Below are 13,196 nucleotides of genomic sequence, written 5' to 3'. Positions count from 1 at the left end.
ATCCTTGTCTAGTCCTCAGTTCCACACCCTACCGTTGTAGGGTGTGGAACTATCAGAGCTGTTCATGCCCTATTGCACCTGACTTGTGATCACTCAGGAGACACATTCTCCAGATGGAAATGGCTGCACCAGTCCAATGAACAAACCCATCTTCAGTGGGAAGGAAAAGAAGCAAAGGGTTCCCACTGCCCCTCAAAAATTAGATAAGAAACCATGAAGAGAAAAGCACTCAGTTAAAAGGAGAAAAGGTAGGATAAGAACATTAAACCACATTCCTTAAAATTTTTAGAAAAAAAAGCTATCTTTATGAGAATGCTAAAAGAAACAGAGGCAATGTCATATCAAATATGAAATCTGTTTACCACCCATATCTGTTTGGATAAGAGTCCTTTTTAAGGATTTGTAATTCAAAATCTCAAGTAGGTTAAATCCTTCATTTACAATGGCTCTGTTTCTTATTTAAAACAGTAAGTTTTCCTTAGATCCAGTACTTTAGTGAATTACATAATAGGGAAAGAGATGGAGAATCTTAAACAAAAAAGCAAAAGGGATGTGACCAATTTTTACCATTTGGGATGTTAACAAATTTAACATGGCTCAGCAACTATCTTTAGTGTTCCATCAAGCATTACAATACCAGCTAAAAGTGTTGAGATAAAAAGGACATGTGTTTTCTGAGAGGAAATGGGTGACAATTTGAAGGGTCTTTTTAGCATGAACAATAAATACATAAGAATTTAGAGCAGATTCTCAACAAATATTAATGTGCAATAAGGTCTGTTCAATTTAAGGAAAGTTTGAAACTCTTAAAAATATTAAGGGACTATTTCCCATTGTTTTTGAAAAATCTAAACTTGCTAGTGTATTAAAAGACAACATTTATGGAGAGATATAAAGTGAGTTTTACAAACTACAAGTATATATTCTTCTTTTGGGGGGGGGGTCCAGTCATGGGGCCTGAACTCTGGGCCTGGGCACTGTCCCTCAGCTCTTCAGCTCAAGGCCAGCGCTCTACCACTTGAGCCACAGCGCCACTTCCGGCTTTTTATTCTTTTTGCTTATGTGGTGCTGGGGAATCGAATGCAGGGCCTCATGCATGCAAGGCAAGCACTCTACCACTGAGCCACCTTCCCAGCCCCACAAGTATATATTCTTAATTGATTTTCCCCTAAGAAACTCTGTAGTTTTGTTTTAAATAAATGACATTTACTCTCAGATAAGGTTTCTGTCTTTTTATACCTCCAATCTAACAAGCCAATGGGAAATATAGGACTTCTAGGATCTTTTCCTCCTAGATAAATACGTTTTTATATAAAGACTGTCCTTTCTGAATATGATCTATGCTCTCCTGAATACACTGTCTGAATTAACTACTGTGTTCAAAAAGCCTATGTACTATCTATTTTATGGTAAAATCTTGAGATATTTAAACTAAAGGTTTGAGATCAATGTAAAAACTGTTAACCTCACAGATTTCATTTTTACCTATCTTTAATTATCCATTAGCCTTCACACATTACTTTCAATAAAGATATTTTTTCAATAAAGATTTTTTTCCTTCTTGAAGAAGTATGGATAGCCTATTTGCTAAGTATAATTAAATCTGCGTGATGTATATGAAGAAGCTTCCAAAGGGACCAATAAATTCATTTTGGGTCATCACTTGAAAGTAGAAAAATCAATAAATACATAAATATTTTTGTGCTCACCAAAATCCTATAACTGCCAAACACAGTAATTATTGAAATAAACAAGTTAATTCTTGGTATTTAAGAGATCTAAACACTGCAAAATCAACCAGTGTATAACAGTAATTCACCACGAAAGTCTATAATTACTTTTTGTTTTGGAAGTAGACATAAAAAAAGAAGTAAGGATTCTAAAGTGCACAGCAATAGCAAATTTGTTTCACTTGTGATATTTACATGCCTATAGGTGTTTAATATACTTACTTGAATAATGGAGTCCCACAAACAACACATTTATATATGCCAGGATCTTTGTGATGTGTGTATTCTCCTTCAAAGGCACTAATAAACAATAAACAGATCATCAAAAACAATTAAGCAAAGCCAGCTTCACTTCCAAGGATAAAACATATTAGCGCCTAAAATACATTTCTCTAATAACTCTTTTCAAGGGCTTTTTGTCTTAGAACAAATCGAACATATGGAACTCTAAATAATACTAATATATTTTAAACCTACATAATAAAATGTGAAAAGAGCTACATCAAACTAGTTGGGTTAAATTTTTTTTAAAAAATCAAGACACCTAGGTATATAACACTTTTTTCCTATACAAAGTCTGTAGTGTGATTCACAGTGTGTGTGTGTGTGTGTGTGTGTGTGTGTGTGTGTGTGTGTGTGTGTGTGTGTGTGTGTGTGTGTGTGTGTGTGTGTGTGTGTGTGTGTGAGTTACATAAGATTTCTGCTATGCTACAATGTCTAAGAGTATACCCGAAAATGCAGAAAGGGGCCAAGACTTTGAGTGGAAGTTTTATTTTTTGGTTTGAAAAGGAATATTGCAGCTTTAAGGGAATATTTTTCTAAGTTAACAATCTTAAAGGCTAGGAGGTCATTGAGCTAATACAAATCAGCTGTGCTGGCCCAACAAAAAGTCTATGTGCTCCGCAGCTTGTTTTTATTATCCTTTCACCCGCTTTATGAGGCCCAATTTTTTTATAAACAGAATTTTTAAGAATGACCTAATCTCTGGTTGTTTGTGTGCATTAAATCATTTTGCTAGTCGTGTACACAACAGGATGGGTAGAAGTCCCCCGAGCTGAGATTGAGGCCACCACTGGCCCACTGTCCACTAAGGGTAGACGTTGTCAGAGATCCAACATTTTAGTAAGTTCAGTAAACAGTAGATACTGTGACAGGAAGAGAGGGTTGCCTATTAACAAGGATCCCGTGTGTGGTAAAGAGCTCTTTCAGTAACTTTTCATGAATGAAAAGTTACATCATTAATAAATTTGGATCAGAGGTAAGTTTACGGCCCTAGGCCAAACCCCATGGTATAAATTGGACAACAAAATCGCTGGACCTTGGCAAGTTGCTTTTGAGCTGGAATCAGCTGAGAGAGACTTTATTCGCTAAAAACAGTCTTGGAAGCGAACAAACTCTTTTTTCAGGACTTTAGGGCGAACTTCCAAGGACCAAAGCCATGTGAGGGCAGTTATTGAAAATTTTTGACATTCCAACCACAAATGAGCCAATAAATACTTTCTCCACATGTGCTTCAAAAAGAAATTGGAGTGGGGTAGAAAGGAACGAAATTATGCTACCTTCTTTTTTGCAGCCAAAACGTCTACGCTTACAATGGCCACCTTCAAAATTTCAGCATCCTGGCATAGCTCCATGTCCCTCATGGTTTTGCTTCCTGTGATGTCTTCCCAAAAAATGTACCTAAATCGCGATCACTTCCACACATTTTGCTGTGAACTAAAACAGGCCCTAACAAAAGCCCTGTGACTTTACATAAGATAGGGTGTTCATTAAACAGAGGAAAGGACAAATAAAACTTAGTCCTAACCTAAACAATCGCAGTTCCAAACATTTTAGAAGTACTAATTTGTTGAATCCAGTAAGTAAGCACAGTATCCTTTAAATTAATTGACAAGGAAGAGGATTCAAAGGAGGATGAAGTAAACTAGCTCTTCCTTAATAGCTTTTCATTATAGCTCACCTTACCTTTCGGTCCCTTTCTCCTGAGTGACATGGTACTGCAGGGGTGTAAGCCGCTTCCTCAGTTCCTGCTGGGAAAAGACCACCTTACAGTTCTTTTTATCCCTACATGACCCTGGAAAGAGAGAGGATATGGGAGAACGAGGCTTTTTAGCTTGAATACTAAATAATTGCTTTGGCTAGCAGCCACAACACAGCTTCTACAGTCACTTGTCAATGACCAGACCACTCCCTAATGCACCAGAAAATCTTACCTGAGCTGCAGCTGATTATTTCTCTTAAGTTTAAAAAGGTATTTCTTAAGATGCAAGTGATTCTACTGTAGCAGTGATAATGTGCTAGCATGTGATACTAAAAACTTACTGAATATTTGCAAAATGGTGGTATCACCCTATCTCTTAACCTGAAAATCCTATTAAAAATTATTTCCAGAGGCTAAGTCTATTTGTAAGTATTGACACTGTATACATAAGATTATGGGCATATTAAGTCAAATATAACTGCATTTAATAAGTTTGCATCTTGAATAGCTTAAAACTGTGTCATCTTTTAATTTCCACTCTAGAAGACTTAATTATCATCCTATTTATTTTTCTGTAAGCTCCTAGGTATATTTTTCTACAACTAGGAACTGCTCTTCTCTGTTATCCTTTCAGAAATTTCACCAGGTTCTAAACAGTCTTTAGAAATAAAAGTTTCTCTAAAGATTGTTATGTTACCATGTTAAAAGGGGAGCAATTTCAAAAGAAAATTTTCAGTAGGAGAAGACATTTCTATTAAGACAGAATCAAGAAGTTCTAAACAAAGAGGAAAACAGGAAGGAAGAAAAGTCAAAGCACAGAAGAAAAATGAGTGCAGTTAATTTAAAGACCTTTAGCAACATACAGCTAGGAAGACTTCACTGATTAAGTGTATTTGAATGGTGAACTAATTTTACTGTGACTGTAATAACAATGGCAGCTTTTATTTCAATCTGTACAGACTGCAGTAAAATGTTCAGACAACACCTGTTTATACGTAGTATTTTATTTTACCTGCACAAATGATTGAAAAGAAATATAACTGTGGGACAGGGCAGCCATTACTCAACTGCAGTAAAATTGCTTTTCTTTGCCATCCATCACAGTAGGAAAGAAGCTTGCAGATGGTCCTAAATGTAAAGATTTCTTACCATGTTTTGAAGTTTCTAAAGAAAGTCTTCTCAGTTTCCTGAATATTAAATTCAACTTCTTTTGAAATACAAAGAAGTATGATTTAGGAGTGGAAATGCTTTCTACTCCTTTTACTTTCAAGGTTTCTAACATCATATAATGTGAGAGCAGGGAAATTAAACAAAGAAAAAAATTAACTAACCAGTTACTCTGATTGTGGGATCGAAGAAGGGTATCAACTTCCAGAATCAGGGCCACCAAGATAGAGTGGTTGATTTTCTATCAGAAAATATGAGGACAGAAAAGAGCAAATAGAAAAGGTAGGTCCTTGGGTAAGCCTGAGGAAATCACACTGCTTCTGCTGACCTTCAACAATGGACAGCACCCATTCCCTGGCCTGCAAAGAACCACAGGAACAACTGGCACATCACAGATGATATGTGGACTTTACACCTCACTGGACCCAATGATATATCAGGCTTTATCCAGATACCTATTAGTTACATTTTTAATATTGTCTAAGGAACAAATAAAAATGTTTCCCCGAGGACTGTCTGTTCTGCAGAGAAAGCTTCTCAACAGCATGAATGAAGGGCAGTTTTTTCTTTAAGTAGACTGTGATAAGTGAGTTTCTCCTCAATTCACTAGACTTCCTACAAAACTTGTTCAACCACTTTGGAAAGCAGTATGGAGGTTCCTCAAAAGACTCCACATAGAGCTCCCCTATGACCCAGTAATTTTGTTTTTGTTTGTTGGGACCACTGTATTTTTTTAATTGTCAGAATTTCACTAAATAAAAAACTTGACTAAATATCATGGTTAAAATGTTTCTTTTCAATGGCAATGGTAATTAAAATCTGTACAACTACAACTGAACAATTTTGTCTGAAATGTTTTTGTTGGTATATGTTCATTCATACAAAAAGACCAATTGTGTTCCCAAAGTTGAGAGAACTAAGCTACCCATCTGTATGTCATTTAGTACAAGAGAAGCAACTGCAGGTTTAAATTACATGGTATTGGATTGCAATTTCCTAACATTGGATGCTTTTCTGCTTTTTTACCTTGAGTCATTTACTAAGGAGTGTTCATAAAAAGTAGCTTAAAGCACAGATGCTTGCAAATCGTTTAGGCAAAGATGTTTCTCTCTTTTTCATTCTCCCTCTCAAAAATCTCTCTTTTCTGAAGTAAAAGAATAAAACTGTTGGTCAGTATTGATGAACCATGTCAACTATTTGTACTGGGGAAAAAAGGTAAAATTGAAAACATCTGATTCAAGTAAATAATACAAACATAAAAGCTTTACTGGTGAATGAAGGGTATTGAAGAGACTTTATTTCATAGATTAGAAATTACTTTTGATCTAAACATTCTTAAAAACAGATTGTTTTCCACTATGAGCCATCTCATTAACTGTGCTACAGAGACCTCATTTTAATGGTGAGCTTTGAAAGAGTGCTGCTGTATTCCTTTGTTAGTCGCCGTCTTATTTGTGAAGGGAATAAAGATTTCATTCCAGCTTTGTTTGTCTTTCAAGAACCACTAAAAGCAGTATTCACACAAATTTTGTAGGAATGTGCCCTATGTCATAGCCTACAAATTATTTGGTTTTGGTGCACTTAAAGGTCATCTTCCAAATTAGCAAAATTTTCCTACATCCTGGCTTTTCAACCTTAAATATAAATATTGTTTCCTAACTGTAAGTGAGGTTTGTTCCCTAAGAAATGCTAGTGATTATTTAAAGCTGTCAAATTTTATACGTTTTTATTATTTGGTCATATTATAGTCTCCAAACAGTAAGCCTTTTTTAAGTAAACCAAATAGCAAAAGGATATATATACATATGCAACAAAAACTATTATTGTAATTTTACACTAAACAACTCTATGAGAATTTAGTCAGATTTTAGTAAATATCTTACTACACAGTTTAATAATAATGTACTTCTTGAACAACTGAAAGCTATACTATTACATTAGCTCTTCTAGCTTAACCTCAAATTGGCATATGTAAACACAGAAAAGTTTCACTTTTGTCTCTTGATTTCTTGTTCCCTATCAGACTCACTTTTCTAAAGTCATATGGTGCCACTGTTAATTTTGAAGGTATCATTTCATTTTGAAATTCTAGAGTAATTCGTTGAATGGTTTCCCTTTACTATCTTCACTTACTGTACTGTAATTTTCTTATTACACAAGGTAATTCAACGTTAGTATTGTGACATCTGTTGAATGACCTCTCAATTGGCTTAGAAATATGTTGAGGAAAGACATTTCCCTTTAGTTAAATGTTCTAATATTGTACTTTGAAGGCACCAAGGGTGTGTGTATACAAATATAACACAAGTATGCTTGAAGGAGTAATATAACCCCTTTAGTATCTAATGACAATCCATTCCTTACAGTGTAACTTTGGTATAGATCAGTTCTATCTTGATTCCAATCCAGGACTATTAATAACTAAGGTCTCTTTTTAGATTGAGGCTATTCCATGTTGTGGCTCAATGCAGATTATTTGGAAACTCCAGTGGAATGCTCTTGTTGTATGGAGAAATAAGCTTACAGAGTTTGCTTTCTGGTTCTCCTGCTTCCTGATCAAGTGACTTTAAACAAATCACTGCTCCAACTACATGCTGACAACCTTCACAGATTTGCTGCTTTAAGGATAGCAGCAATTATCACACCTAAATCTTGTTTGAATAAATGCAGTGTTACCTTATTATCCCAATCTCAGTGAATTCTAAAACTGTAATTGAATTTTTTTAATTTTTTTTGCCAGTCCTGGGGCTTGAACTCAGGGACTGATCACTCCCTGAGCTTCTTTGCTCACGACTATTGCTCTACCACTTGAGCCACAGCACCACTTCCAGCTTTTTATGTGGTACTAAGGAATCGAACCCAGGGCTTCATGCATGCTCGGCAAGCATTCTAACACTAAGCCACATTCCCAGCCCTCAAACTGAATTTTAAAAGGCAGTCCACTTGATACTTCCAAGCGTATCAATATTTACTGACATTTTTCTATAATAATTCCCTCACACTGTTTTTTTTAAGTTATCTTCAAAAAATCAGCAAAATTGGAAAGTGAAGGAAGAAAGTAAAATCAGACTTTGCATCCTACTGTGTGCCCTGCACATTTCTAGGAACATAATCCTAGAAGGAACTGAAATTCACAGAAGTTATAACTTACAAAGTAGGCATAGCAACTCAAACCCACATTGTCTGATTGCAATCCCATACATATTTCTGTCAAGGAAAAGAAACACTACATCTTTCTCCTCAAATAATGCAATAAATTTCAGCTTTAAAAAACCATCCTTAACTATCATTTTAAAAACTATAATCACTGAAGTATATACAGAAAAGTAAATACATCTGTCCATTAGTCAATGTTTGTTTTCCCTAAATTCATTCCTTCAACACAGGGTCAGTGACAAGGTTCATACAGGAGTCTCACCATATCTATAAAATGTTGAAAGGCTTTTTAACTTTCTGTTAAGAAGTAAGTCAGATCTGTTACCTAAATGTTTAAAGCACTTTTAAGTCATAAATTTTATATTTCAATGTAGAAAAAAACTAAACTAAACAAAACCTAAAGATCCCAGAACTTTAATTTTGGTTCAAAAATCTGGATTTTTTCAGTAAAGAAGACTCTATTACATAATTTTTCATGATGATAAATAAGAGATAAGAATATCTTGTTTTGCTTCAAGTTTAAAGTTAAAACAGTAAAGTTCATGTTTAAGCATCTTACAAACTATATTTAAAGGTGGTATAAATTTAAAGAATACTTCAATTTTTAACTATAAAATTTAATTAATTTATATTAGTGATTAGCCTGTCATACTGGAAACATAAAACAATTATTTATCCCAGGCTTATCAGTGTTAGAATGTGTGAGAATTTATAAAATTTAAAACCAATACATTTTTAGGATAAAATATAAAATATATGCCATGAACAAATTATTTTGCATTTGTTTGCATTCTACCAATTTAATAAAAGCTTTAAGGGCAAATGCAAAATTTAGGGGGAAGAAACATTTCTCTACTTGTAGAATCATCTCTAATTTTTCTAATTTTTCTCCCATTTAGGAAAAACACTCCTGAAATTAGCATAGAATTTAAACTGTTAGAACATTTTGCTTCAGGCCTCCAGTTTCCACAAAACTAAGGCTGCAGACCTTGTTTGATTGAAGCCCTTTACATATTTCTGTCAGGTTAAAAACTATGCTACGGGGCTGGGAAGATGGCTTAGTGGTAGAGCGCTTGCCTTGCATGCATGAGGCCCTGGTTTTCCTCAGCACCACATAAGCAAAAAGAAAAAAGCCGGAAGTGGCACTGTGGCTCAAGTGGTAGAGCGCTAGCTTTGAGCTGAAGAGCTGAGGGACAGTGCCCAGGCCCAGAGTTCAGGCCCCACGACTGGACCACCACCCCCCCAAAAAAAACTATGCTACAACTTCCTTTTCAAATTATGCAATGAATTTCACCTTAAAAATTATTACTGACAATTTAATATACCTTGAGGACCACTGATCCAAAACCTCTCCTTAAAAAAAAAAGAATCAAGAATATTGCATAGGTGAATATGTTCATAGTACTTCATACATATATATGAAAAGAAAATAATGGAACCTGTTAAAACTTATTTTAAAAGTTGAATTCTAAGCCGGGCACTGGTGGCTCACACCTGTAATCCTAGCTACTCAGGAGGCTGAGATCTGAGGATCACGGTTCAAAGCCAGCCCGGGCAGGAAAGACTGTGAGACTCCTATCTCCAATAAACAAACCACCAGAAAACCGGAAGTGGCGCTGTAGTTCAAGTGGTAGAGCGCTAGCCTTGAGCTGAAGAGCTGAGGGACAGCGCCCAGGCCCAGAGTTCAAGCCCCACAACCGACCAAAAAAAAAAAAAAAAAAGTTGAATTCTAGCTATTCAGGAGACTGAGAACTGGAGGTCAATCCTGAAAGATCAAGGTTCAAAGTCACCCTGGGCAGAAAAGCTTGCAAGGCTCCAACATCAATTGCCAGCAAAATGCTTGAATTAGAGGTATAGCTCAAGTAGAAAAGCACTAGCCTTGAGCAACAGAGTCAAGTGAATCTGAGGCCCTCAGTTCAAGCCCCTGGTATGAGCAAAAAATAAAAAAATATTAATTTATCCAAGCACATTACATGCATGTATAGAAATACCATAATGAGCCCTCTTTTTACAATTAATAAAAATGTTGAGTATTTACAGAATGCCAGGTACTATATTCAGCAAAATATAGTCATACAATAATTATTTATTGACCACCAACTATGTGCTGATATTGTTCTAAACACTTGGCAGAGAACAAAATATAGACCATACTTTTATGGAGTTTCTTCTACAGGAGAGGTATAGGAAGACAGATAAAATATACTGATAGTAAGCAGATAAATTATACAATCTCTTAGAAGGTGGCAAGTATGCAATAGAAAAAAAGCAAACCTAGAACCATGCTATGAAGATCAAGAGTGCTAGAAGTTAGGGCTGCAGTCTTATTAGAGTAGTCAAGGTAAGTTCTCAGTAAGAAGGTGACAGTCTTTCTTCAAAGCACTGAAGGAAGAAAGGAAGCTCGCTGTGCTGATGTCTGAAGGAAGAACTTTCCAAGAGGAACAGGTAACATGAATGCAAGTATAAAAACCTTAATATGAATGGAGTAAACAATTCAAGCATGCAAAGAATGTGCTTTTAAGCCAGGAAAGTTACTACTACATATCTTAATACAAAAGTTGTTTAACATTCCCTGTTTTTACTTGCAAGGGAAATCTCAAGTGAATGTCCTTTAATCCCAGTGCTATACTCAAAAAAGCTCTCAGAAAATATTTGTCTGGCTGAACTTTTAATATACAATCAACATGAAAACTATGCTAATTTACTTTGTCTACTATACATCAACCCACTTAAGACTACAGACCATCATTCTCAACCTGGAGTCATGTGAAAGAGGACACTCAATAGATGTTTTTGATGAAGAATTTGGGATGAGCATAGGAAAAAAATGGGTTCTTATAACAAATGCCCTATCCTTCTGAAACACTTTAAATCCATTCTTCAGAGTAATCACAGGTATATAGAACATCCATAAAGAAATAATCAAAGGAAGGCCTATCTTTCTATTTTTAAAAAATCTTAATTTTTACATTTAGTTTCCATTTAATTTCTTCTGTATTGCAAGCTCTAGCTATGATATATACAAAATAAAACTATAATTCTTAGCAATTACAAAGCAAGCAATTAGCTTTTTAAAGAAAATATTTTTCTTCTCCATATGTGATTTAAAATCATACCTTTATTCATCATAATAGTAATCACATTTTATGCTTTCTCACTGTTTTTTCTGTTACCTTACATGAATTAATTATATAATTAGCTTTAGTTGTAATCATGCATGCACAGAGTCCTAATTAACCTCACTGGACTTTATAAGCAATGCCAAGACAACATTCTGTTTTAAACTTCTGAAATTAAGAATACCATGCTTTAATGGTACATAGGTGATAAAATAAGTCCTCTACTTTCTTTAATTACAGTATAAAAAGTTAAATCCAGAAGAAATTTTCTTCCAATTTTTCTTCCAATTCAATTGCCCTGTTAATTTTACCCCTTTCCATCATTCTTACTACTAGTGTATTTCCTTTGCAAGATAAATAGTTACATGGACAAATACAGTAAGATGCAATTATCACCAAACATCTTGAGTTGGTTCTACTTTTTTTTCCAGGCACTCTGTACATTCTTTGAAGATATAAATTGTTAATCCTAATACTGAGCCATACTTTACAAAGCAACATATTAATCATATAGATTGTATTAAGAATTGTGACGAGCAACATAAAGTTCCAAACAAATAAGTTCAATTTCTCACTGAGGAGAGCACAGCTTTGTGGAGAGTTAGGAAAGAAGATGTTGATACTCTTACACTTTGCCCCCTAGATTGACCATGCTGACTTAAAACAGGAATATAGAAAATTCAAATATTCATAAAACACTATCTGCCAGGTCAAAAATGCCAAAGACCCAAGTAGGGAACAGAACTCCACCTACATAAGAAGACAGGTATAATATGTTAACTGTGTACATGTCAAGATGGTAAAATTCTCCTGTCCTGTTGAGAGATATATAAAGCTATGCCAGTTATTTTTATATGGGCAAGAAATGGGACAAACTATAGATTCAGATTTGAAAGAGGAAAAAAATGGAGATCTAAGAAATATGTGTTCCACATGGTATCTTAAGCTTATTAATATAACTTAAATTAACCTCAATGTAGTAAAAACTGATTTGTGCTACTGCTTGATTTTCTTGAGAGAAGACAATGGAGAGGTCCATCACCAGGTTCATCTTAATGAAACACTGATTAATGATTCACTTTAATATCCGTAACATAGGGGCCATATTTTACCTTTCTTTATTCTACCTGCATATTAGAAATATCTTATTGTTTAACTCATGTGTGAACATTCATTTTTATCAGCATTGAGTGCCAAAAAGTAGTTTATCAAATCTTCAAAATTTAATAGTCATTTTTTACTAAAATGTGGACCAGAAAGCTAAGCGTTTACAGAAATATTTAAAACATCTCTTGATCCAAAACACAGTTTTTCATTCTTGCAAAGAATATGAGTAAAAGAATTTTTTTTAAAGCACTGCCATCATCAAGTGACAACAGTAGAAGGGAAAGTCACTTAACTTCAATTGTATCTGATTGCTTGTGAAATGTCTAACAAAGTTGAAGTTCCCTGTTTTTAATTTTTTTTCTTTTAGTATGGGTCTTCACTAGAACATCATAGCCCATACAGAAAAAAAAATTAAAAACAGACAGGCTCATTTCCATTCTACTTTTCACATGCAATCAAAAAGATTTGCAAAAAAAAAAAAATTCTTTCTTTCCTCTCCCCCTTGGGAAGCACGGACTGGTGAGTAGATGAGAAGTAATCTCCCACAAAAAAAAAAAAAAGAAGAAGAAGAAGAAGAAAGAAAAAAGGAGGAGGAGGAGGAAGAGAAGGAGGAGGAAGAGGAGGAGGAGAAGGGAGGAGGAGGAGGGGAGGGGGAAGGGAAGGGGGAGGAGAAGGAAGAGGAGCTCTCCCTTAGATTACCCATGGTTTAACATGGCATATATTTCATTAGAAAGAAAATAAAATTGATATTGTCTAAAAACTCAAGTTTGCAAATTTCCCAAATTACATTACACCTCATATCAATTCTTGAATCTAAATTAAACACAATGGACCAAAAAAAAAAGTCTTAGCAATTGCCACTCAATGAACAGGCAACTCTGACTCCAGAAAAATCTGAGAGATTCTAGAAGAAAGGTCAAAATTTACATCTTTCTT

At 34.9% G+C, this 13,196-nt stretch overlaps 1 protein-coding gene across 4 annotated transcripts in view; it reads right to left on the bottom strand.

The window, feature by feature from the left end:
- The window catches only part of Msrb3 (methionine sulfoxide reductase B3), a 119,051-nt gene that overhangs the window by 70,104 nt on the left and 35,751 nt on the right, over positions 1 to 13,196 (bottom strand). For all 4 annotated transcript variants that reach the window (XM_069988104.1, XM_069988109.1, XM_069988116.1 and 1 more), the window contains 2 exons: positions 3,696 to 3,804; positions 1,953 to 2,030 (listed from right to left, as the gene is read on the bottom strand). In XM_069988104.1, the coding sequence (XP_069844205.1) occupies positions 1,953 to 2,030; positions 3,696 to 3,804 (187 nt within the window). The remainder of the gene's footprint in view (positions 1 to 1,952; positions 2,031 to 3,695; positions 3,805 to 13,196) is intronic.

Source organism: Dipodomys merriami, unplaced genomic scaffold, assembly GCF_024711535.1.
Source record: "Dipodomys merriami isolate MVZ:Mamm:240054 unplaced genomic scaffold, mDipMer1.0.p SCAF_10, whole genome shotgun sequence".
NCBI lineage: Eukaryota > Metazoa > Chordata > Mammalia > Rodentia > Heteromyidae > Dipodomys > Dipodomys merriami.
This window is presented reverse-complemented; position numbering and strand designations above follow the sequence as displayed.